This window comes from Solanum pennellii, chromosome 5 (assembly GCF_001406875.1).
Source record: "Solanum pennellii chromosome 5, SPENNV200".
Taxonomy (NCBI): Eukaryota; Viridiplantae; Streptophyta; class Magnoliopsida; order Solanales; family Solanaceae; genus Solanum; species Solanum pennellii.
Window position 1 is genome coordinate 5,724,095 of NC_028641.1, and position 26,283 is coordinate 5,750,377.

Below are 26,283 nucleotides of genomic sequence, written 5' to 3' on the forward strand. Positions count from 1 at the left end.
GGGGGTGAGGGGTGGGGGGGGGTTAAAAAGATACAAATAATTGAAATTGAACGTATCTTCTGAAAACAACTTTTAATTTATTCTTTTGGGGCGAGAGGGGGTGAGGATGGGGTAAAAAAAAATTAAAAAATTGAAGTTAAAAATATTTTTTAAAAAACAAGTTGAATTTTTTTTATTATTTTTGGGTGGTGGTGGATGGTTTGGGGGTAGGGTAGGGACAAAAAAATTGTAATAGAAGTTGGAGAAAAGTTTTGAAAAATATTTTTCTTAATTTTCTAAGGAAAGTTATTTTTTAAAAATTTGAGGAAAATTAATTGATTCGAAAAATATTTTTCGAACACATTTAACCCAATTAAATATGAAAAATTGAGAAATGTTATCCTTTCTACCAAACACACCCTTAATTGAAGTTATCCTTAATGTATAATAAAAATAAATATTTTATTTTGATTCTTAATATTATAATAAGTATTTATTTTGATCCTTCGTATATTTCATTTGCTTGAAATCATCGTTAATGTATAATAAATGTGTTTATTTTGGTAATTGATATATTTTATAATACTTGATTGACAATTTCAATTAAATTTTCAATCAAGTAAAATGTCAAAGTGTATTACCTGGACATGGAGTTTACAATAAAATCTCACTACATAAATATTTTTCAATTTGGATCAATACTATATAGAAAAAATCACTCATTTACAACCTGGGTCAGTACTCTCTTTTATTTTTTATATATATATGTCATCCTTCGTAATACTTAGCATTTCAAAAAATTAAAGTACAAATTATCATATATTTTTTATATAGTAAATAATTAGTTTTAAATATATACATACTAAAATAATTTAGTAATATTTGAATTATATTCGATTAACAACTAATGACATATATATAAACTTTTTCTCGAATAAAAATAATATAAACAAATAAAAATTAACAGATGAATTTTTTTTCTTAATGCTACTCAATATATAGCATATTCGTGTTTTTTTTTCATTTCATTAACTGTACACTTGGGGAATGTCAATAGTCAACTAAGCGTGGAAGAATTACTCAATAATACACAAGTTGGTATTAGTAGTTTAATTTATATTCACCGAGTTTAGTTTTACTTGTTCACTTGTATTAAAAATAAATATTTAATTTTGTTTATCGCATGCACTTCTTTTGTTTTTATTTATATGTTATTCTCATTAAAAAAATATATCTCTCCAATCATTTTTATTAAAAATAGTTGGTTTATAATACTTGTCATTTCACAAAATCGATAAATAAGTGACCTATTTTTTTCTATCTTAACCTTGAAAGTATATAATTGACTAACATAAGAAAACTAAATAATTATTCATCTTTCACTTTTGTTGAGCTTCCAAATCAATGCAATTTATTCGGGTACATAATCACAATAAAATTTTGAAACTAACAACATTCATATTATTATAGGTTTAACCGAGACTTCAAAACTCACCCAAATTTATAATTAAATTTTTAAGTTTCAAACCTAAAGTTAAATCTCATACATTCAATATTATAAATACCCTTCGTCTAATATTTAATTACCTATTTTTAAATATTTAAACTTGAATCATAACGAGATACTAAAAATTACATGTTCAATAGCATCCAGTACATTAGCTTTCCAGCAACTCTAGTCAAATAATATGTGAATTTATAATAAATAATAATTAAAAAATCATTACTTAATTATAACCACTAATTAAATTAAGTATCTAAAAGTTACCTTCTAATTAATTAAAATTAAATAAATATTTCAAAATTTTCAAAAATAACGATTACATTTTGTCAATGTGAAGCACTCTCTTTTGGAAGGTTCTTATTTTATCTTTTTCTTTTTGTGGGGTCAATTTTGGTGACTTACCTAAAATTATGATTTACTACCTACAATCACGCTAACAAGTGATATTTTGAATTCCTAAAAATATAATTTACTATAGTTATGCGTGGTAATTACCTTGGGTAAACTTGTTAGTTTTATTTAATCCTTATAAGAAATTACTCCTTCCGTTCGGAATTCTTTTTTTTACATTGCGCTTTTCGAAAGTATTATTTTTATATGCCAGATCTTTGTATACTATTTTCTTTTTCTTTTACCCCATATAGTATATGTTTAAAAACCTAGTTGATCCAGTAGTACATGAACTCACTTTAAGTATATCTAAATCAAAGTAAATTTAAATATTTTTAGTACTGTTTAAATAAATTTAAAAAGTATTTATAAATACTTAATTTTAATCTAAGATGATAAAAGTCAAAATCATAAATTAAAATTTCTACTAAATAATTGTATATTTAAAGCAAATGATTCTCTTTAGTCTTGTAGTGGAAGACTATGAAAGTCTTTTTAAAAGTGAAAATATTACTATTATCTTTTGTTTGTATATATACTAAAAAGAAAAAAGAAAAGTTGGGTGGAAGATGTGTCCCACAAACATGCCATGAGACTAAAAGAAATGTAGAATGTAAAATACTTTGAAAAATAGACACAAAATTTTATTTTAGAGAGAGAGAGAGATCATACTTTCTTACTAATAATAAAAATCTATTTCTTTCTTTCAAAATAGAAAAAATAGAAATGGTTTTGGCTGAAATAATAAGCTTTGTGATGGATATATTGAGGGAAGCCTTACTCATTATGATAAAGTTTTGTGGTAAATTGATACAATTTTTTGGTTATGAAGTACTAGAAGTACTAAAAAGAAATGGTGGTGAAGTGCTACTAACACTTGAGAATTTCACTTGGCTAGTGAAGAATTTTTGTGGACAACTTATGAATTGGTTTCACTTAGCTTTACCCTTTCTCATAATAGCGGTAATTCTAGCTATCTTCATATATTTTTTCTACTTTCAAGTCGAAATGCTTTTCAGTATAATGGATCATCTCAAAATTGCGTGTGTTATGACGATGGATCATCTCAAGATCGCGTGTGTTATGATGATTAAGATTGTGAAAAATCTCTTTATATATTGTTGGAAGAGTGTGAAAGATCTCTTTATATATTGTAAGAGATCAAGCAAAATACTTATTATCATGATGATGAGATATATAATTTTGTGTTGCTTGAGAAGCAAAAAACCTATTGACAAGAAGATTAAAGCTCCTTGTGATATGCTTGTCTAGCTAATTGATGAAGATTTTGTAATGATGTATATTAGTAACTACTACTATCTTCATTTACATTTAATTACTTGTTATATTTGGGAGGAAAAAAATATCAAAATGTATAAGTAATAGTTTATTTTAGTCTATAACATATCATTTCACTAGATTGAAATGTGTGTCGATATTTAATTATGGATCAATTTAACAGAATTTGTCATTGTTCTCTTTGTTAGCTCAAAAAAAAAGAACTTCATTCAATACTCTAACATCATCGTATCTGTTTTTTTTCTAACAAAATTTTCTAATTTTCTCTCTTGTAATTTCACATATATGAATATTAGGTTTGTGGAATAATATATTAGGAAAAAGAAAAAAATTGTCGTAGAAAGAAGAAAAAGTGAAAATCATCAAATTTTATCGAGTTGGAATCAATAAAGAAGACAACATTATTGAGTTTTCTTAATCATGTACGATCCATAGTACAATTTAATATTCTTTTATCTATAAAATTAGTTAGGTTTAAGATCAGTGACGAATTCAGTGAGATTCAAACCTTGGTACAATAACACTAAAAAAGTTTTAAGTACCCATCCAAGAGTTATTGGGCCAACTAAATTATTTATTCGTTGGGTGCTGTATGTTAATTTTATACAAATACTTATCAATTTCTACATAGATATATATATTTCGTAACAAAATTAATGGGTGCTCGAGCACCCGTCTGGTTAAGATAAATGATCAAAATGAATATTTTTCTATCTTACATTTCAATCAAAGAGCAAAATAGTCATTATCTATTTAAGAATTATTTTGATCATTTTCTCATAAGTCTTACCTCAAATCATGCTCACTTTATCATTCATTTATTACTAATATATTTAAATAAATATATTTTCTTAAGGAGAGTAACTATTTTAGGGTCAAAGACTGAAATTACTTTTAAAATAAATTATTACTTCTTTATTATAAGTTTATAATTATTGAAATTACTTAAACTGATACAATAATATAAACGTTGATTTTTTAATCTGATGAAAAAGATGTATTATTTGTTAAAGAAAAAACATTACATTTTATACAAATACACTAATTTAATATATATTTTATACATGATACACTAATCTGATACACGAAATACATTAATCAAATGCATAGGAAACATTAATTTAATGTGTTTTATACATTAATTCGATGTGCGATAAATAAAATATTTTGGAAATTTATAAAATTAATAGCGATAATGATGATAAAAAAACTTAAAAGGTAGATTTATGTCATTTTGTCATTATTTTATTTGCATAATCCAGAACAAATATATTTAATGTTGTTTTACTTCTTTTAATTAAGAAAACGAAAGAGAATACAAGAATTACAACATGGACTAAATAATAATTCAAATAAAATTCCATACACACTAGTATCTTTTTTCCTTTTTCTTTGATATTATTTTCTTATTACTCTTCTTCTTTATCATCTCCTTCAAATTATTTTTACAAATATTTTATTTTATTTTTTGTTTCAATTGGGATAGAATGACTCTCCTTATATAGGAAAAATTATGTACATTTTAATTGTTAGTTTTAAATTGGAGAACTCAATAATTTTGAAGGAAAAAATACTTTGGAATTATGCAATTCAATTAATTGGGGGATGATCTTTTCTTTAATGATTTTGGATTTAACAAAAAAAATTAGCTTTTTTTTTTTTATTAAGTTAAGTTCAAAATCAATTTTTTTTAATGTACCAATATTTTTCCAACAGAAAATAGAATTTTTTAAAAATTACAAAAATTCAATATTAATAATTCTTTTGTGGTTGCTTACAATGTAAAAGTTAATTAGACAGTCGACAAGCATATTAATAATCCTTCCTGTTTCATTTTTTATTTGAATTTTCAAAACATAATTAATATAATTAAATAAATATATTTTCTTAAAGACTAATTATATAATTTGAATAATCGAGAAAGAATATATTTAATGTTATTGAATGTCTATTTCGCTTCCCCTGTTGTCGATTGGAAAATTGAAACATTAAGAAATTAATAATTGAAATTGTGAATTTATATTAATCACAAAGTTGATGAATTAAAAATTTATGTTGTAAAATCAAGATTATAAGAAGAAGACAAGAGAAATAGATGTAGGAGAAGACTTTCTTTTATTCAAGTATATATAAGTTTCATATGTATATATTACAATAGTGAATGAACAACCCTATTTATAGAGTGAGAAATCATTCCAAAGGTCACCATATTAAGTATCATAATAAATAGATACATACTTATCCAAAAAGGTTCATGTAACCTAGTGAATACGAATGGTTGTTCATGTACTAACTTTATGGACTATCCACTTATTTAATGGATTTATAACACTCCCCCTTGGATGTCCATAGATATTGTGCCTCGTTAAAACCTTACTAGAAAAAAACCCTGTGGGAAAAAATTCTAGTGAAGGAAAAAGAGTACACATATCTTTTGATACGCATTATTTGCTGCCTCATTAAAAACCTTTCTAGGAAAACCCAATGGGACAAAACCTAGATTAAGGAAAAAAAGAGTACAGTGCGTATTTTACTCCCCCTGATAAAAACCACGATTCAGATGGTTAAGTTTCCGCATTCCAATTTTGTGAACCATCTTCTCAAGAGTTGAGGCCGGTAAAGATTTAGTAAATAAATCTGCTGGATTATCACTCGAACGAATTTGTCGCACATCAATATCACCATTCTTCTGGAGATCATGTGTGAAGAATAATTTTGGTGAAATGTGTTTCGTTCTATCTCCTTTTATAAAGCCTCCTTTTAATTGAGCTATGCATGCAGCATTGTCTTCAAAGAGTATTGTGGGTATCTTGACGTCACACTTCAAACCACATCTTTCTTTGATAGAATGTATTACTGATCTTAACCATACACATTCTCTACTTGCTTCATGAATGGCTATTATCTCAGCATGATTTGAAGAAGTAGCGACAATAGACTGCTTCATAGATCGCCATGATATAGCAGTACCTCCATATGTGAACAGATAGCCTGTTTGTGATCGAGCTTTATGTGGGTCAGATAAATAACCTGCATCTGCATGACCAACAAGATCTGCACTATCTTTGTTAGTATAAAACAGACCCATATCACTAGTTCCCCTTAGATATCGCAATATATGTTTAACTCCTTTCCAATGTCTTCGTGTAGGGGAAGAACTATATCTTGCTAACAAATTAACAGAAAATGCTATGTCAGGTCTCGTAGCATTAGCAAGATACATAAGTGCCCCAATTGCACTAAGATAAGGTACTTCTGGACCAAGAGGTTCCTCATTCTCTTCTTGAGGTCGGAATGGATCCTTACTCACTTCAAGTGATCGGACAACCATTGGAGTACTTAATGGATGTGCTTTGTCCATGTAAAATCGTTTCAAGATTTTCTCAGTATAGGCAGATTGATGGATGAAGACCCCGTCTACTAAATATTCTATTTGTAGTCCAAGACAAATTTTTGTCTTTCCAAGGTCTTTCATCTCAAATTCTTCCTTTAGATATTCAATTGCCTTTTGAACCTCTTCTGGAGTTCCAATGAGATTAATGTCATCAACATAAACAGCAAGAATAACAAATCCCAATGTTGTTTTCTTAATAAATATACAAGGACAAATGACATCGTTTATATAACCTTGTTTTATCAAGTACTCACTGAGGCGATTATACCACATGCGCCCTGATTGTTTTAAGCCATATAATGACTTTTGTAATCTGATTGAATATATTTCCCGAGATTTTGAACTACATGCTTCAGGCATTTTAAGTCCTTCTGGAACTTTCATATAAATTTCATTATCAAGTGAACCGTAAAGGTAAGCTGTAACCACATCCATTAGACGAATTTCAAGATTTTCATGTACAGCTAAACCGATGAGATATCGAAAAGTTATTGCATCCATAACAGGTGAATATGTTTCTTCATAGTCGACACCAGGTCGTTGAGAGAATCCTTGTGCAACAAGGCGTGCCTTGTATCTTACAATCTCATTTCTCTCATTTCTTTTTCGTACAAAGACCCATTTATAGCCAATTGGTTTAACATCACTAGGCGTTTGGACTACTGGTCCAAAAACCTCACGCTTAGCAAGTGAATTCAATTCTGATTCAATTGCTTCTTTCCATTTTGGCCAATCATGTCTTTGTCGACATTCTTCGACGGATAGAGGTTCAAGATCCTCATTTCCTTGCATAATGTTAAGTGCAACATCATATGCGAAAACATTATCCACTATGATTTTTGATCGATCTAAACTTATCCCATCACCTGTAGAAGAACTTATTGAGAGTTCTTCATTTACTTGAGTCTCGGGTTCACTGATTTCTTCAGGAATATCAGGATTAATCAGATCTTGAATTTCTTCGTGAAATTCTTTTGTAGTGTCATTTTTTGTACTTCTTTTTCTAGGATTCTTATCTTTTGAACCCAATGGTCTACCACGCTTCAGGCGTATTTGTGATTCAGAAGCTATGACACTTGTAGATGGTCCTTTTGGGACGTCGATTCGGATAGGCACATTTACTGCAGGAATATGTGACTTTGTTATCCTTTTTGAATCAGTAAATGCGTCTGGCATTTGATTTGCTATGTTTTGCAAATGGATGATCTTCTGGACCTCTTGTTCACACACAGGGGAGCGTGGATCAAAATGAGATAATGACGAAACTTTCCATGCAATTTCACTTTTAAGTTTATTTTTCTCTCCCCCTAATTGCGGAAAATTTGTTTCATCAAATCGACAATCTGCAAATCTTGCAGTGAATAAATCTCCCGTCAATGGCTCAAGGTAGCGAATTATTGAGGGTGAATCAAACCCAACATATATGCCTAACCTTCTTTGAGGGCCCATCTTGGTGCGCTGAGGTGGTGCTACAGGCACATATACAGCACATCCAAAAATTCGAAGATGAGCAATATTTGGTTCATGACCAAATACCAATTGTAATGGGGAGTATTTATTATAATGAGTCGGTCTGAGACGAACAAGTGATGCTGCATGTAAGATAGCATGACCCCAAACAGTAGTAGGCAACTCACTTTTCATAAGTAGAGGTCTTGCTATCAATTGTAAGCGCTTAATAAATGACTCAGCAAGGCCATTTTGAGTATGAACATGAGCTACAGGATGTTCAACTTTTATCCCTACCGATACGCAATAAGCATCAAAAGCTTGGGATGTGAATTCGCCAGCATTATCAAGACGAATTGTCTTAATGGGATAATCTGGAAATTGCGCTCTTAATCGTATCATTTGTGCCAATAATTTTGCAAACGCCAGGTTGCGAGATGATAAGAGGCACACATGAGACCATCTTGAAGATGCGTCTATTAGGACCATAAAATATCTAAACGACCCACTAGATGGGTGAATAGGTCCACAAATATCCCCATGTATTCGTTCCAAAAATTGAGGGGATTCAATGTTAACCTTCATTGGTGATGGCCTAGTAATCAATTTGCCTTGGTAGCAAGCAGCACATGAAAACTCATCATTTGTAAGAATCTTCAGGTTCTTTAATGGATGACCATTTGAGTTTTCAATGATTCGTCTCATCATTATTGATCCAGGATGACCTATTCGGTCATGCCAAAGCACAAAAGTCTTTAAGTCAGTAAACTTCTGGTTTACGATAGAGTGTGCTTCAATCGTACTTATTTTTGCATAATACAGGCCAGAAGATAAAGTTGATAATTTCTCCAATACATATTTCTGGTTTGAGACAATCTTGGTAATACCAAGGTATTCAACATTCATTTCATTTATTGTCTCAACATGATATCCATTTCGGCGAATATCTTTAAAACTTAACAGGTTTCTTGGGGATTTAGAAGAGAACAAAGCATCTTCTATGACAAGTTTTGTCCCCTTAGGCAGAAATATAGTAGCTCTTCCGGAGCCTTCTATTAAGTTTGAATTACCAGAAATTGTAGTAACATTTGCTTTTCTTCTAAGCAAGTAGGAGAAGTATTTCTCATCTTTGAATATGGCGTGCGTTGTTCCACTATCAATTATACAAATATCTTCATGATTGATCATTGAGGTATCCATATATTCTTCAAGATAAAAGATATAAAAGAAATAAACATTATAATATTATTACTAAACAAAAACAATACACAACCTTTTAGTTATTTACAAATCTAGGAAAACATATTCATACTAGTTCATATAAACGACGAAAATGAAATATATTTATATTATCACAGACCCATCACCTATCAGGTGATCTATCTTTCCTTCGGGGTTCTCAAAGAAATCCGCTACATCTAGATGCATGGGTTCAACAGTATCTTCCGTGATAAAGTTGGCTTCTGCGTTATTTTTCACCTCCTTCAGGGAAGCTTGATATAACTCAACCAGGTGCCTTGGCGTACGACAGGTACGTGACCAATGTCCTTTTCCTCCACATCGATAACATTTGTTGTCTGAATTTTTCTTCTGCACTACGTCATGTTTTTCATTCTTCTTTTTACACTGCTGGTGTTGAATGTTATTATTTAGTGCAAGACGATCACCATGATTGAGATTTCTTCCTCGACCACGACCACGGCCACGACTGGGGCCACGACCTTTTTCACGCTTAGATTGGTGAAAATTTGCCGTATTTACTTCAGGAAATGGCATAGAACCAGTAGGTCGACTTTCATGGTTTTTCATCAGTAAATCATTATGTTGTTCAGCAACAAGGAGATGTGAGATTAATTCGGAATACTTTTTAAATCCCATTTCTCGGTATTGCTGCTGCAGAAGCATACTCGAGGCAGGGAAAGTGGAAAACGTTTTTTCCAGCATATCATGGTCAGTGATATTTTCTCCACATAATTTTAATTGTGAGATAATTTTAAACATAGAAGAGTTATACTCACTGATAGATTTAAAATCTTGAAGTCTCAAGTGGATCCAATCATAACGTGCCTGTGGAAGGACAACCAACTTCAGGTGGTCATATCTATCTTTTAAATTGTTCCACAACACCAGAGGATCCTTAACAGTGAGATATTCCATTTTCAAACCCTCATCAAGGTGATGACGGAGAAATATCATCGCCTTAGCACGGTTTTGATTCGATGCTTGATTATTTTCTTGGATGGTGTCTGCTAGACCCATCGCATTAAGATGAATTTCTGCATCGAGTGCCCATGATAGATAGCTTTTTCCCGATATGTCTAGAGCAAGAAATTCAAGTTTAGAAAGATTAGACATTATTTAAAAATAAAGGAAATTCTTACCTCCGAGGCTTTGAAAGTCTTTACTTGAACTGGTAGAGACTCGTGCTGATAACGTGTTGTAAAATCAAGATTATAAGAAGAAGACAAGAGAAATAGATGTAGGAGAAGACTTTCTTTTATTCAAGTATATATAAGTTTCATATGTATATATTACAATAGTGAATGAACAACCTTATTTATAGAGTGAGAAATCATTCCAAAGGTCACCATATTAAGTATCATAATAAATAGATACATACTTATCCAAAAAGGTTCATGTAACCTAGTGAATACGAATGGTTGTTCATGTACTAACTTTATGGACTATCCACTTATTTAATGGATTTATAACAATTTAAACATTATTAAGAAATTTTGCTCCTTTTTTTTTCAAAGTAATATTAATTAAGGATATAATATATAAAAATATTTCATTTTTTCTTGATTTGTTAAAATGAACAAGTAATTAATAACTCTTTGATAGTTAAATAATAATAAAGAAATAAAAAATTAATTAAGACAATATATATTTAGCAAGAATTTAATATATAAATAACTTTAACTCTTAATCTGTTGATCACATCACCATTAAATAATATTTTCATTTCCAAAAGATTCTTAATTTGACGAATAAAAGCGTTCTCTTTTTGAAAGACTATCCAATGACTTCTTTTATTAGTGCATGAACAGAAATTTACTTCATTATTAAGTTACCTAATTATGTTATGTATTTTTTCTTTTTACCCATTTACATTGTATAAAAAATGATCGGTAAATTAAGAATATGTATTTTTAATAACAATTGACACTCTCCGTATATGTTTTTAAAATCTACAAAAATTTTAATATTTTATTAATGCGAAAAATTATATTTGTTGTAGTAGTAGTATTGTATGTGAATTTTGTATTGCAATTTATTATCCCTTGTGGACCTAGTTGATCGAGTAGTTACTAATTTATATTTATTTTAAATAAGTTTAAGAAATAATTACAAGAAAATGAAAATACGAGAGACAGACGTAATATCATAAATTAAATACGAGAGTACATTTATTTTTTTAAATTTTCTAACTCCGTCATTGACTTCAATAATATTTCCTACGACGTTGAGCCACATTTCTCCTTTTATTATTATCTCTGCAGCAGCAACGACAAATCAAGGACAAGAAAATCACCATCAACCCAATTGAAATGACAAATCCTACTGGGGATTCCATAAACATCTTCAAAATATCTTCTATTGATTTCATCTTCTCAATTACTGATTTGCCTCTTACCTTCAATTCACCTCTTCCAAATTCCATCACTCTTACTTACAAGTACAACAACAATAATATATTTAACGTAGTCTCACAAAATTCAATCAAAAAAAAAAATATACATAAATTTTACCTTCACTCTTCGATTCAAGTCTAATTCGCCTTTCTAGTTTGATACAAAATTTTCAGATCGATAGTATACATAAGCAATTTCACAAGGTTTGATATTAATTTCTATCACCTAACTTTCATCCAACAATATTAATTATTTGGATCGATACCGTTGATAAAGCGACAACTTGTTAGATGGTAGATGCATTTAAGTAATGTCCAGCTTCATTTAATATTTCTTTCGTTTTAATTTTTACGATTACGTTATATTAAAATAAAATAATAACTAAATTTATAATTAATTATTTATAAATATTGAAATACAAACACATAATATATATTAGTACCTAGATCGATGATATCAAGATATTTCAAATTCAAACTTAAAAATATTAAATACCGAATAATAATACCGAAATTAGTTATTTCCGCGAGCGGAGATTGCGGAAATAGGATTTAGGACTGCTTTCAAAATCACGCCTTTGTATCCTTACATTATTCCTTCCCGGAGCTTTCATCGTCTTCCCATTTCCGCCGCCGTCGCCGCCGCTGAAGCACCGGCGGAGGAACAAAATCAGCAGAAATCCGATTGGAATGGAGATATGCAGTGGAGTTTCTCGGATCGAATTCAGTGGAGGAGCTTTTTCCAGTAACCAGTGAGATGAGGTTCGTACAAACGGCGCCGTTTTCACGATAATCTCCTTCGTATTTTTCAGTAGCCAGTCGGATGAAATTCGCACGACCGGCGTCATTTTCACGGCAATCTGCTTCAAATTTCCCGATAACCAATTGAATAAGATCCGTGCATATTCCGATACAAACGACGGCGTCGTTTTTAAGACGATCTCCTTTGCGTTTTCCACCATATTCATCTCCTTCAATTTCTCCACTGCAGCTTTTGCTACGCTCGCTACGTTCTCCATTGATAATTTCTGCTCCGGTTTTTTCGTCTCTATATATTGTTCTCACTCTATGTTTGGCCGGATTTTATAGAAATGGAAGATTCCACCAAAGCCCATGGTTTTGTTAGGGTGTTTTACTTTATCAATTCGACTTATTGGTTATAATAAAAAGGATTAAGATATTAATTATCAGTTATTGATCGTTATTCATTTAAGTTATTAATTTAATAGTTAAGATTTGACACAAAACAAAATAAACAATTAAAAATCACATAAAAATAATATGATGAACCAAATAAATCATGCACATGAGTTGATAGATTGTATCTTTCTTGAGTGAAAAAATACACGAAAAAAACCTTGAACTTGATTCGAGAAACACTTTAGCACTTTAACTATACGAGCGTTTTTAACAGGAATAAGCGAAAGTTTGAAAGCCAAAAATAAAAATATGAAACTAAATATTAATTCTAGAGTTTATATATTAAATAGTTAAATATAAATTATAATTAATTAACCTGTTAAACCGTTAAGAATTGATAAATTAATTATTTAAAAAAATTAAAATAATTAAATCAATAACTGATTACGACAGATTATGGATGAAACAAAAGCTTTTTTTTAACAAGTTAGTTTGTATTGGTTATTACTCGATGTGTCATATTTTAAATTTAAATAGTACAATATTTATTTTAATTACTATTTAAATTCTATTGTATTATTATTAAAATAATATTAGAGGATACTTGTGACAATATAATATATTATATATACTATATTATGAAATAAATAAAACGAGGAAAAGAAAAGCCTTTTGTTGACTGACCTAGTTAAGATTTTTATATTTTTTTAAAAAATAGGTTCAAATGGTCCATAGACAATTATTTTCTGCAATATGGCGGGGTCCATTTTTCACCTAAAATATAGAACAACCTTCACATATATTGAGTAATATTGAATATCAATCTTTTCTTTTTTATATATTCTCCGCACTCATTTTTTAGTATATTTTATAAAGAATGATTTTTTTATTTTTGCTAACATTTTAATTTCAGTTTTTCATGTAACATGTTTAATGTTACAAGATGAAAGGATAATTTTGTATATTCGACACAACTCAGGTAGTGATACAATTATTGATTAAGATATTGATTTGATATTAATTATTGATTATTGATCATTATTCATTTAAGTTATCAATTTAATAGTTGAGATTTGACACAAAACAAAATAAGTAATTGAAAATGACGTAAAGATAATATAATGAACCAAATAAATCATGCACATGAATTAATAGATTGTATAATTTAAGAGGAAAAATACATGGAAAAAACCCTAAACTTAGTTCGAGAACACACTTTAGCATTTTAACTACACGGGCGTTTTTAACATATGCTGGAATAAGCGAAAGTTTGAGAGCCAAAAATAAAAATATGAAACTAAATATTAATTCTAGAGTTTATATATTAAATAGTTAAATATAATTTATAATTAATTAACCTGTTAAACCGTTAAGAATCGATAAATTAATTATTTAAAAAATTAAAATAGTTAAATCAATAACTGATTACTGATGAACCAAAAGCTTTTTTTTTAACAGGTTAGTTTGTATGGTTATTACTCGATGTATCATATTTTTAATTAAATAGTACAATATTTATTTTAATTACTACTTAAATTTTATTGTTTTATAGTACAATTATATTTATTAAAATAATTTTAAAAGATATTTATGATAATATAATATATTATGAAATAAATAAAATGTGGAAAAGAAAAGCCTTTTGTTGACTGACCTAGTTAAGATTTTTATATTTTTTAAAAAATAGGTTCAAATGGTCCATAGACAATTATTTTCTGCAATATGGCGGGGTCCATTTCTCACCTAAAATATGGAACAACCTTAACATATTTTGAGCAATATTGAATATCAATCTTTTTCTTTTTTATATTTTTTCGTTTCAAAAATGAACGAAATAATTTTTTTAGTGTGTTTTAAAAAGAATATTTTTTTATTTTTGGTAAGATTTTAATTTCAGTAATTTTGTACATTTGATATAATTTTTGCTTTGAACCATAAAATCCATTTTTTTTCCGTAGATTCAGTGTCAAATTATACTAGGTTATTTTTTGTGAAACGGGAAGAGTGTTATTATATTGATGGTCCAGACGAAAGCTTTTTTTTAAAAAAAGAAACATTATTATTTAGCTTGGTAGGTGGAGAAATGTTATCATGCTTTTCTTTCTATAATAATAATAATTGTACTATTTAGTCTTGTAATTTTTTATCCTTTAAATTATGTTTAATCAATTTGATTGCTCTTCTCACGGTTAATTACCAGAACTAACATAGATAAATAAATCAACGAAAAAGGTTCTGATATAACCCTCAACTTTGTCATTTAGAGCTGATATACCCTTGTTATGAAAGTGGCTCATATATACCCCTACTTGTAAACAAATGGCTCACATATACCCTTTTCCTCTAACGGAAATGGAAAAAAAAAATTAATCTAAATTTTTATTATTTTTTCCAAAAAAATATAATCCCATATGAGTAAATTTAATCCTCGTCAAACATAATTTTTTTTTGACTTTTTTTGGTTTCAATGACTAATTTATAATTATTATTTTAATAATCAAATTTATTTATGTTTCACTAATATTCTTGTAAAACTTATTGTAGATGACCAAATTTTTTCTTCGAATACGAAATTAAATTACAATACACAAAAAAAAAATAGTTTAATTTTTTATTCTTTAAACTAAGGAATGAAAGAAAAAAACAAATTAAGAATAATAAATTCAAATAATTATAATAAAAGAAGTCAGAAAATAATTTATGTATGAAAAAAAATAAAATATACCTTAAACTTTGATAGAAAATCATATATACCCCTAAATAATTTTTTAAAAAAAATTAGAAGTAATAAATATAAATTTAAAACTAATTTTTTAACTTCCGTTAAATGAAAGGTATATGTGAGCCATTTTGTAACGGCAGGGGTATATGTGAGCCGTTTGTATAACGGTAAGGGCATATATGAGCCACTTTTATAACGAGGGATATATCAGCTCCAAATAACAAAGTTGAGGGGTATATCAGACCATGTTCCCTTGAAAGATTAATGTGACCATTAGAATACTGTAATGAATTTTATACTTTCTTTAGTTCAAATATAAATCATAAATATAATACGGAAACAAATAACATGCACATTAATTATATTTTCAGTATTATGTATTTTTCGTTCCGAAAAATAAAAGAAAAATATTTTGTAACTAAAGCAATTTTAACACTGATATGTAGCATTATGTCGGATATTAGCTAAAGCCAAAATTTAGAAAAGAGAGTCCGTTTATTCATTTTATGTATCTTTTATTATTCTTATATATTCTAAAAAAAATTGTAGTTTTTGATCATTTAATAGTTTTTTTTTTCAATCGACAATATAACATTTCTTGTAATATTTTGTTAGACAAAAATAAACATATATAAATTATTATATGTTACATGATAATACAAATATTTAAATTTCTCTTATTGTTTATAAGTTTTAAAAAAAATTTCATAAAAACCAATTGTTATATTGACTATGAAAATTATTCTAAAAGTGTTTAAAACTAAAACTAATACTTCACTTCATTGAATATGCAAATAAGAGTTTTTTTAAAAAAAATATAATATTTCATAATACTTTTAATCAAAAAATTATAGTGGTTGTTGCCTTTAGAAGACACTCAAAGTTAATGCAATATTTTTTAAAAAAATTCAATTATTTGATAATCCAATTTATTTAAACCAATATTATAGTGGTTGCTACCTTTGGGAGACATTCAAAGTTAATGCAAATATTTTTTAAAATTCAATTATTCGATAATCTAATAAAGCTTATATTTGGCATTTCTAAAAGTACAAGAACAGATATGACCCTTTTTCCATTAAGCAATATAATGCAACTGTAAATTTAATTGTCTACGATTTTTTTTATCATAATTACATTAACAATAAAAAAAATGATAATGTGTATAATAGTTAATAAGAGATTAGAAATCTATTTAAAAAATTTAAATTAATAGTAACAATGAATACATATAGGTTTGTTTTTGAAACTATTGTAAATAGTTAATACATTTTGTTAACTAATAGGAACAATGAATACATATAGGTTTTTGTGTGTGTGTGTGAGTGTGTGTTTGGGGATGGGGGATTCCAATACATGATTTTGACTCTGGAATTCAGTGGGAAGAAGCTTTTGAATATGAGATTTTCATATGACAACCAAAAGTTAATTTCATCTTCTTCTCTTCTGTCCCTTCCCCTTTCCCAATTGCCCCGATTTAAACGCGTGTTCTTGTTCTTGAAGAAAAGCCAGATCTTTACCATACTTCTCAGCCTTTTCCGCGGCAAGTAAGGCTCTTTCCCTTTCCTTTGCCTTGGACAAGAACTCATTGTCCTTGCGTAGTTCACGCACAGCACCTTTAGCTTCCTCTTTTATACGTTTCCTCAACTTTTTCTTCTCAGCACGTTCACGATCTGGATCATAATCTCTACCCTTGACATAGCTACAGAGGTAGATGATCACCAGATGAGTAAAAAGCTCAACAGGAAACAAGTAATATGATTCGTTTAATGAAAGATATAAAGAGAGTCTTACTTCTCCTCAAATTTCGGATTAACCATCCTGATGGGTACAGGTTTTTTCTTCCGCATTTTCAAAGGTTGACGCAGCATGTGATGTTCCTGAGACTTTGTGTCAATTAATTGAGATACATCCTTCATTTTCTCTCTTAATTCCTCTGGAATATGATTTTCTCCGGCCAATTTGCATAATAGTTTTGAAATTGGAGTGAAGATCTCGGGAAAAGATACAAGTTCCTTATACACATCGACAAATCCTTGCAGAGTTTCCAAAACTGTTACAAGCATGCTAGCCCTACATGAGGAAACGTTTAATCGCATAAATTTCAGCAAGTCCCAGAAAAGAATATTAGCAGTAGAATTTCAAAACCACAAAAATGTGTGAGCGATCAAGATACTAGTTATGTCAACTAGCTTATTGACAATCATATTATTGGGAAATAAAAAGTTAGTATGACAGACCACATCTCGAATAGACCTAGGCAAAGACTTATCGAACATTTTTATAATTTCTCTCTTAACATAGAGCCATAATAAAAAATTTAACGTTTCCCATATGCATGTCCACGGAATACTAACTGACCTGTAATTATCGGACTGGAAATACTGAGAGTCCTCTGGTAAATCCACTAGCTCAAGAAAATCTAAAGAATCGATTTCCACGTTGCTACTGCGTATACAAAGCAAAGGTTCAAGTTCTTTGATCTCCATAAGATTATTCAACTGCAGCACAAGAAGATGCTTGTCAATTTACAAGCGTAAGGAAGCAACACAAATACAATCCAATAAAAATAAAAAGTAATTGCAGAATGAGACAAGGACAAATAGTTAACGGCTTCAAGAATTAAACTAACAAGACCTCAGAACCTTCCGTTAAGACAAACCTGTATATTTTCAGATCGATGTTCCTTGTCTAAAGCTGCCATCAGCAAAGTTTGAAGAAATACTATAGCCTCAGGACAAAACTTCTGAGATAGTTTAGTTACCTGCAGGGCAAGATGTTGATATCCATAAGTTCAAATGGTCATTCTGTAATTGCAATCATCAACCAGGAAGAGGAGCAGAACAAAGAAGATAACTATAACTAGCTTCAAAAGATGGATTGACGAAATTAGAACATGGAGGGTAAGATGCAGAAGTTTAATATGGCGCACAAAGTATTAGTAAGGTAACAAGATATACTGGGCTGAGACAATCACTACATATCCAGAAGTCCATAATGCTGTTTTGATTAAGTCGGAGATTATACAGGTGGAAACCATATGTGATCCACCGGCACATAATACTCTACCAAACAAAATCCCAGCACCCTTAATTCAAACAAATGATCAATTTCAGTGCATGGAAGATAAATGAAACACCATATCCACTTACACTAAGCAGCAAAGAGCACAAGAAGGAAGCAATTGCAATATCTCTTCCGCAAATGATGGGACACCGCATTAGGTATTCACACATAAGCAGTATAGCAGGAGTCATGACACAATGGCGAAAATCAGAGCATGGAAATATCATGGACCAAAGCCTCAACAAAAAGATGGTCTTCAAAGATGGCCAACTGCTTTTTCCTATGAGGATGGACCAAATTCACAAAAGGTTAAGTCAAGAAATGTAAGTTGAGATAGAAAGAACAATTAAAGGAAACAAACAGGAAATCAAAGCAAACCTGTAAGCTTGATATCTTCGCAAGACTGTGCCCTTGTTCTTTGTAGCCTTTGGCGAGCACATATAGCTGCAAAGTATGGGGTCGCTGCACTCATCTCCATCAGGGGCTTTACAAGCAAATTCAAAAGCTTGAAATTCAATGGCTTCTTATTTGCCAACACAGCAAAATATTGCAGCAACACCCCGTAAAAGACCTGATGAAAGAAACAAGCTAATTATAAAGCAGTCGTGGTAGTAGAAACTTCCCTCCCTAAAAAATGACTCATCTAGTTCTGACTACCCATAACCTTATCATCTAGTAGTACAACATGCATTTCTTATCAACCTAAAGAGATATTGACTTGAGCAAATACAGTTGCAACAACAACATACCCAGTAAAATACCACTATGAGCAAAAACACTTAAATGGTGAAACACTCCTAAAATTCAAGGCAAACCCTCCTACCATTTGTTCACACAAAGGAGAACGGAGAAAGCCTCAAAGGTCAAACATCAATTATAGAGAAATTATAGTGAAAACAGATTATCATACTTGCATTTTCTTTTTATTCTCTGCCGCAACAGTTATTGCATTGAATGCACGAATTCTCTTGATTGCTTCAATTACTTGATCATCAGAACAATTGTCTATCAATGAAGTAAACTCCTCCAGGGTTTTAGGGGCTTCAATTGTATAGGGAAGTTCGCTTTGTTGATCTTTCACTGTCGTTTTTTCTTTTTTGGTTTGTAAAGTGCCATCTTCTTTTCCCTTGACAGCTACCTGCTTGTGGTCCTTTATTTTCATCACCTTCTTAGCATCATCACCAGAACCTTCATCATCATCCTCTTCCTCAGTATCAATAATATCATCGTCACTTTGCTCCCAGTCCTTAATAGTCTGTGTCTTTCCTTGTTCTTCATCAGACTCCTCACTTTCTTCATCTTCCCCATCGTCACTTCCTTCATCCTCACCATCGTCCTCCTCACTCTCTGAATCCCCAGTAGAAGCAGCATCTTCACCCTCAAGTTCACTTTCTTTCTTTCTCAAGATTTCAGCAATCCACCCCAACTTACCTCTAGGCGCCTCCTCAAGATCGTCCCCAAGATCATCGCCAGATATAGTCCTTGGGTCTTTGATCGATTTGCTGTTATCATCAGATGCGTTGCCATCTTCATCACTCCCATCATCAGCAGCAGCCATTCTCTTCTGACGTTCTTGCTGAAAAAATGAAAAAAGCTTTGATTCGTAAATATCTACTATCGCCAAAAGATAAATGCTCCTTACCCTACCAAAGTATTGAATCTTTGAAATAATAATCCAGCTAAATGTATTCTAGTTTAGAACATTACCATGTGAAAGTGCACAAAGCAGCAATCACTACTACCACACAGCAGGCAGTATCATGATGAAGGCATTGAAGAACACTAATGATGATGCAAGAACACCAATACCCAGCAGATAATAAGTAATACATTACAACCACTTGAAAGCACATAAGGTAATATTACAAAAAGGTATAGTCAAATAGAAACAGGATCCTTGATCCTCAAAAGAAAACACTTGTCCAAAGGAGTTGAGTTAGTTTAGAAATTAATTGTGCAATTTACTTATAGTAAATGTAACCACTTTCTCCATCTTGGAACCAAAAACTGTCATTGTTATGTATGGTAAAGAGACACAAGGAACTCTTGTTTCTGCCATAATGCATCATACCTCCAACAATTCCAGCCGCTCTTTCTCCTCCTGTGCAATTTCTTCAGGAGTCTTTGTCCGGTTTGATGGGCGAGCACGAATATCCAGTGCCATCTCACTAACAAGCATCTCATAAGTGTCGGGCTTCTCCTGAAACCAATTAGGAAGGTAAAGTGGCCAACATAGAAAAATATCAAAAGAAAATTTATTGGTAATTGTTCATGGATAATGCACTATAACCTAACAGAGATAGAGAAGAAGATTTTATTTGAATTTTACTCTATAGGTAGGTATAGCTGGGGCTTGCGTAATTTAGTTGTAGTTAAGGCTGAAGCAGCGCTTTTGATTTTAAAAGATCTACTGAAGTACCAAAGGCGAACGGGGCTGGCACATGAAAGGAGGAAAGACCAGGATGCACAGTATTCAGCCATGTTTCTGGCAATCAAAAATAAACCCAATTATACCTTTCCAATAGGTCCTTTTCTGGGAGCATCAGCTACCTCATCTTTCTTCACATTACCAACTGAAATGTTCTTGTTCACAAGAGCCTTCAGAGCATGTATCTTGTCTGGTTGGGTCAGGGACAACAAGGCTTTCGAATTCACCAGTGATGTGAAGTCTTTGTCCAATTGTTCAGTTAATTCATCATTTTCTTCTCTGTCCTTCGCTTTTTGGGCCTAACAATGTAGGAAAAACAAAAGAATTGTCAAGCATATGGCAGGTAAAGAAATCATTCCCTTTATCAGATTGCACCATAAGAAATCAAACAATAACAAACCTTAAAGAATTTACTCTTTTGAATGATTTCCTCCATTACTTCTTTCTTGCTTTTCTTCCTCTGCAATAAGATGGTACATCAAATCAGAAGCAGAACGACACCTGTGTTGCAATTAAAATACAAAGAATATTTCGAGACATGTTCATGAACTATGGACTATCATCCCACGCAAAATGATGTATGCTCCGAGAAACAAAGTAAGAACCTGTTTTCTTCTGTAAATTATGCTTTGGTTCTTATTCTCTCTTTCACAAATTATTTAGGTTTTCAACGGCAGCCTCTAAAGTTAGTGCTCTTGTATGTAAGCTAGTTTAATATCATCAGTCAAAACTTAACACCATCAGCTGACAGCTTTGGTGGAACACAACAATTTTTTCCAATTATAAAGAATTTTATTGATGAAATTGCACCAAGCTGGTGCTTCTCTGCACAACCAAAAAGAATATCTCAGCCCCTATACACCTTTCATAACTTTTACAATTGTAGGGTACTGCAGAGATCTAGAGCCTGATTGGATTGGCTTTTCGCTTAAAAAACAAGTGCTTACAAGCACTTTTTTATTTACCCAAACACTACAAAATTGCTTCGAGCTATTTTGGCTTAATAGCACCTAAAATAAGCCAATCCATTCAAGCTCCTAGTAATGCATCAATATGTATTTAAGCAATTAACACCAAAAAACGAAAAGATATAGACACTAATATTTGATCTTGTGTGGAGATGCAGCCCTTCCTTTAAAACATCTTTGATTTCTTTCCTTTCATATGACTCAAAAAAATGCACGGAGCAGCAATTTAAGTTACAAGGTGAAACATCTATATCTAAGTACCAAACTAGTCAGAATAGCAATTAAGTGAGCTCTTAATTATAGGAGGGGCCTAGAGGGAGAAGCATATCAACTATTTCATTTCTTAGCAGCTAGTCAGCATAAACTCCAAAATAAAGCAGGGAATATGCATCAAGAGGGGGCAAAAAAAGAGGAAGCATCTAACATTTTCCTCTGCTTCCATAGGACCTGCTTGGGCATTCTGAGATCCATGAGAGTTAAGTTGTCCCAAGATAGCTGACTTATCTGCACAGAAATAGACAGCCGGTATGAGGAAAGAAATCATAAAAGAATGGTTTATGATGCTTAATAACAGAAAATACAAGGTTTGGAACACTACCACCTTCACTGGAAAAAAGAAAAGATATTGATGAAGTATTAAGCCTATAATGGTTGTAATGCTCTGGGTAGCAGCCAGATTAGACTTAAGAAGATGGTTTTTCTTCAACGGTTTTTCTCTTTTAATTTATTTTTTGAATACGGAGTGTATCTTGTATAACAAAGTACAGCAAGAAGATAGTATAAGTCTCCAAGAGTGTCACGACCATTAGAAGCTTTCTCCTTTGCCTAAAACTTGTGTTACTATATAAGGATATAAGGGACTTGAGAGTATTTTTCTACAAGGTAAATAATTTATTAATAGTCAAAAGAATCTCAAGTAAACAATAGAACATAAAATATTAGAGCATCTATAACATCCAAGCATACCAGTTCTTATATACAAACTGGAACTTCACTGGTGAACAAAGAAACTGGGATTGAGAGGATATTCCACAAATGTACATAGTAGGTCTCCACCCCATCAAAAGCTCTATGGTTTCTTTCAAATATACATAAACTTAAGACTGTTATGCATTAACAACCAAAATAGAAGGGCATCTGACAATAAAAGAAAAAAGGTGTCTTTAGGGCCCGTTTGGATGAGCTTAATAAAAGCAGCTTTAAAAAAGTACTTTTGAAAGTGCTGAAACTTATTTTTAAAATAAGCAGTTATGCGTTTGGATAAAAGTGCTGAAGTTGCTATGTCAAACGTGAAAAGAGAAAAATGGAAGAAAGAGATGTTAGGGTTATGTGGGTAATTTGGAGATTGTATAAAAATATTAAGGGCAAAAGATAAAAATGTGGTCAACTTAAAACAGCTTATAAGCTTAAAAAAAAAAAAGCACCCCTACCCCAGCTTTTAACTTTTGGCTTAAAATAAGTTTTTTTTAACTTAAAATAAGTTATTTTGAGTATTACCAAACAGCTAAATAAGTCAAAAACCAACTTTTAAGTCAGTTTGACCAGCTTTTAAGCTGAGCCAAACAGGCTCTTAGTCCTTACCATTCAGGACATAGAGAAGGCCAAACAAAAAAAAATATACATTATAGCTATCCTACCCTGATTCAAAAAGTGAAGAAGTACTCTATTGAACCAAAGAAATGACCAACTTTCTTGGTCTATCTTGAAAAGCTCAGCGCATGTTCTCGAACAAAAATGTTTACCCCTCTACAACTTCAAAGTATCCTAATTGATATGATTTGAATTCAACATGACATCTTGGCAACAAATAACTCCATTTTTGTCATATTACAATCCCATCTCCATAAACAAGCTACTATGCCATGAATCAGCAAAAGTACCGTGTTAGTTGATGTAGTAGTCAATTAAAAGATTCCGATTCACAAGTAATTGATTTGGTTAAGAAGCAGGTGTATCATCTAATTGTGGCAATTTGGGTTAAATAAACTATTTTAAACATAATGCTGTTAGCCCTGCCCGGGCTTAAAAAAAACAGCAGGCATTATCTGTATGTTTCATAATCTTTTTTATAGACACATAGAAATAAGCAAAGGAAGGAAGTTGAAAAATGCAATATTGCATGATAAAATAAACATTAATCTATTCGCCAGAGAGATGAGAAACGCAACACAAGAAGGGTTATTCTCACCATCTCTCCCATAATCCTCCTCATCCTCATCAAATGGGACTTCTTCATCAAAATCATCTCTTCCCAATGAGGCACCAATTTCAAAGTCCTCTTCATCCTCGTCTGATAGGTTATACTTGTTTTTCTTCAATTTCACCTACATATACAGAAAACAAAAGCAGACAATTGTCAACAACAATAGCATTATCAGAAAATTTAATAAAAGTGAACAGTACAATAGTAAAAACATGCAACCATTAATCTCATTAAAAAGACCTGAACTACTTGTTCAATGCGCATTGGAAATTAATGATGGTTGATGTGGAGATTCTAACAAAATGAACATGCAAAGACCCATTCGTTTCCTATTTCTTGGCTTCATACTTTTCTTTCTTTATCTTAATTGTTTTTAATTATGGGATCATTTATTTATTTCAGATCATACTTTCAAGGTTGGGTTCATTATGGAGGGTCAAGCCTTCACCTTTGCGTTGTGTAAATTGGGCCTATTCAAATATACAGACGTGCAACTTTTGCTTTTGTATTCGACAACGCTTGTTTATTTTGAAGGAAAAATCACTCTCATGTTAGTGTTCTAATCTTATCTCTTCATTATTTAGATTACCAGGCTAAAAAAGCATAGGTAACTAAATCTTCATGATTTCCATTGAAAGAACAGTTCTTAACATCTATATATGATTTTTTTCTTTAGTAATGAGTTTGTATTATTTTCCACTAAAAATCACTATTTTATGCTGACATGATGAAGGGAACAAGTTTTTCCCTTGGTCAAAAACATATGGGCAATACAAAAAAGATGTTGAATTTTTGAAGAGTAAGTTGTTACTTTGTTTTATGACAATGATGTTCGGACCAGCTTACACACACTTCTCTACTGTTCCACCAGGCACTATCTCTCGCCTGCCTGGTAACTGAAGACCGAAACTTAGGTGGATGGAAAAAACCACCTAATCTTTGTTGACAATTAGGTTACAACTTCGGATACCAATTATTAGTTCTAATTATAGAACTTGTCACCAGGGTGAAACCTACTAATAAATTTGTCAACCATTAGGCCTCAGGTTCAAATTCTAGCACAGTATGCCAGCAGAGAGTTACCCTATACACGTCATGGTGAGAGCTAGCAAGTACACTCTGGAATGGAAAGACAAATTAGTTGACATTTGTATGGAATTAGTCGAGGTACTCACAGTTATTATTTTAAAAAAAAAAACAAGAATCTGAACATAATGAGCATGGTCGTGAACAGAACTTTAAGAGCTCACAAAATCACTATTTTCCAACAAAAAAATCTTACGTGATAAAAATTACTACTTTATGCTAACATTGATTGTGAATATGAACAAAATCAAAGCATTGGCCGTGAAGAAAACTTCCATAACTAACCTGCCTCTCACGCTGAGACCTCATAATAGCTTTATCAAATTCACCGAGTCCTTCATCATTCTCTCCAATACGCTTATCAACAAACATAGATGATTTCGCACTTTGCTCATACTCCTTCAAAAGCGTCTTCTTCCTCTATTATCACAACAAAACTAGCATATCAAACTCTGAAATCCCTCAATTAATGAAAATCAGTCAAAAAAAAAGGAAGTGCAATTTTTCACCTTTTCAATTGCAGAAGAACGAGCTTCACCAATTCGTCGTTGTTCACCCTTGCGTTTCTTTCCAAGTATATCGAATTTGCGTCGTGACCAAATTGTTTCGAAAGGATTCTCTTTTGGAGCTTTGAGCTTCATGTCTTTAGCTTTAGGACCTGACTTGCTACTCTTCTTCATCTTCTTCTTCTTTGATGAACTGTCGCTCTTACTAGCTTTTGCAGTTTTCGCCATTTTTGCTTTGCTGCTAAAACCTCAGAAAAACAAGGGTTTAGCAGAACTCTAATGGAGAAGACGAACAATATCATAAAAACTTTATGGGCTTTTCTATTGAATGCTGTTGGGTTGGGCTTTTGACACTATTTGACCCAAACTTTTTTAGAAAAATTACATAAATTAATACATTTTAAAAATTAATTACTAATTTTAGCGATACTTTTTATTTATTATTATTTATAGTAATATTGTGATAAATCTATGATATGTATTAAAAGTTAATCATGTATGCAATATATTTGAAT

General features: G+C 31.1%; 2 protein-coding genes across 2 annotated transcripts; both read right to left on the reverse strand.

The window, feature by feature from the left end:
* Nucleotides 1–12,060: 12,060 nt before the first annotated feature.
* Nucleotides 12,061–12,775, reverse strand: LOC107018671. The gene has a single exon (XM_015219211.2). It carries the CDS (start codon nucleotides 12,666–12,668, stop codon nucleotides 12,168–12,170), a length of 501 nt encoding a protein of 166 aa, XP_015074697.1. The 5' UTR covers nucleotides 12,669–12,775; the 3' UTR covers nucleotides 12,061–12,167.
* Nucleotides 12,776–16,701: 3,926 nt separating this feature from the next.
* LOC107020892 (nucleolar protein 14) lies at nucleotides 16,702–25,996 on the reverse strand. Its single transcript, XM_015221418.2, has 14 exons — nucleotides 25,772–25,996; nucleotides 25,548–25,682; nucleotides 24,162–24,297; nucleotides 22,398–22,477; nucleotides 21,406–21,465; nucleotides 21,092–21,304; nucleotides 20,649–20,777; nucleotides 19,488–20,153; nucleotides 18,956–19,148; nucleotides 18,664–18,857; nucleotides 18,174–18,275; nucleotides 17,873–18,012; nucleotides 17,306–17,584; nucleotides 16,702–17,213 (listed from the first exon to the last, which is right to left on the reverse strand). Exons 1-14 carry the CDS (start codon nucleotides 25,994–25,996, stop codon nucleotides 16,943–16,945), a joined length of 2,823 nt encoding a protein of 940 aa, XP_015076904.1. The 3' UTR covers nucleotides 16,702–16,942.
* Between the last annotated feature and the right edge of the window lie 287 nt (nucleotides 25,997–26,283).

Excerpts from the sequence above, each read along its gene's own strand:
- LOC107020892 (XM_015221418.2), bottom strand. The coding sequence starts at position 25,996 with ATGGCGAAAACTGCAAAAGCTAGTAAGAGCGACAGTTCATCAAAGAAG. Across the intron at positions 19,149-19,487 it reads AGAATAAAAAGAAAATGCAA|GTCTTTTACGGGGTGTTGCT; the intron begins GTATGATAATCT and ends TTCTTTCATCAG. Across the intron at positions 18,276-18,663 it reads TGTGCTCTTTGCTGCTTAGT|GTAACTAAACTATCTCAGAA; the intron begins GTAAGTGGATAT and ends CTTGCCCTGCAG.
- LOC107018671 (XM_015219211.2), bottom strand. The coding sequence starts at position 12,668 with ATGGAGAACGTAGCGAGCGTAGCAAAAGCTGCAGTGGAGAAATTGAAG.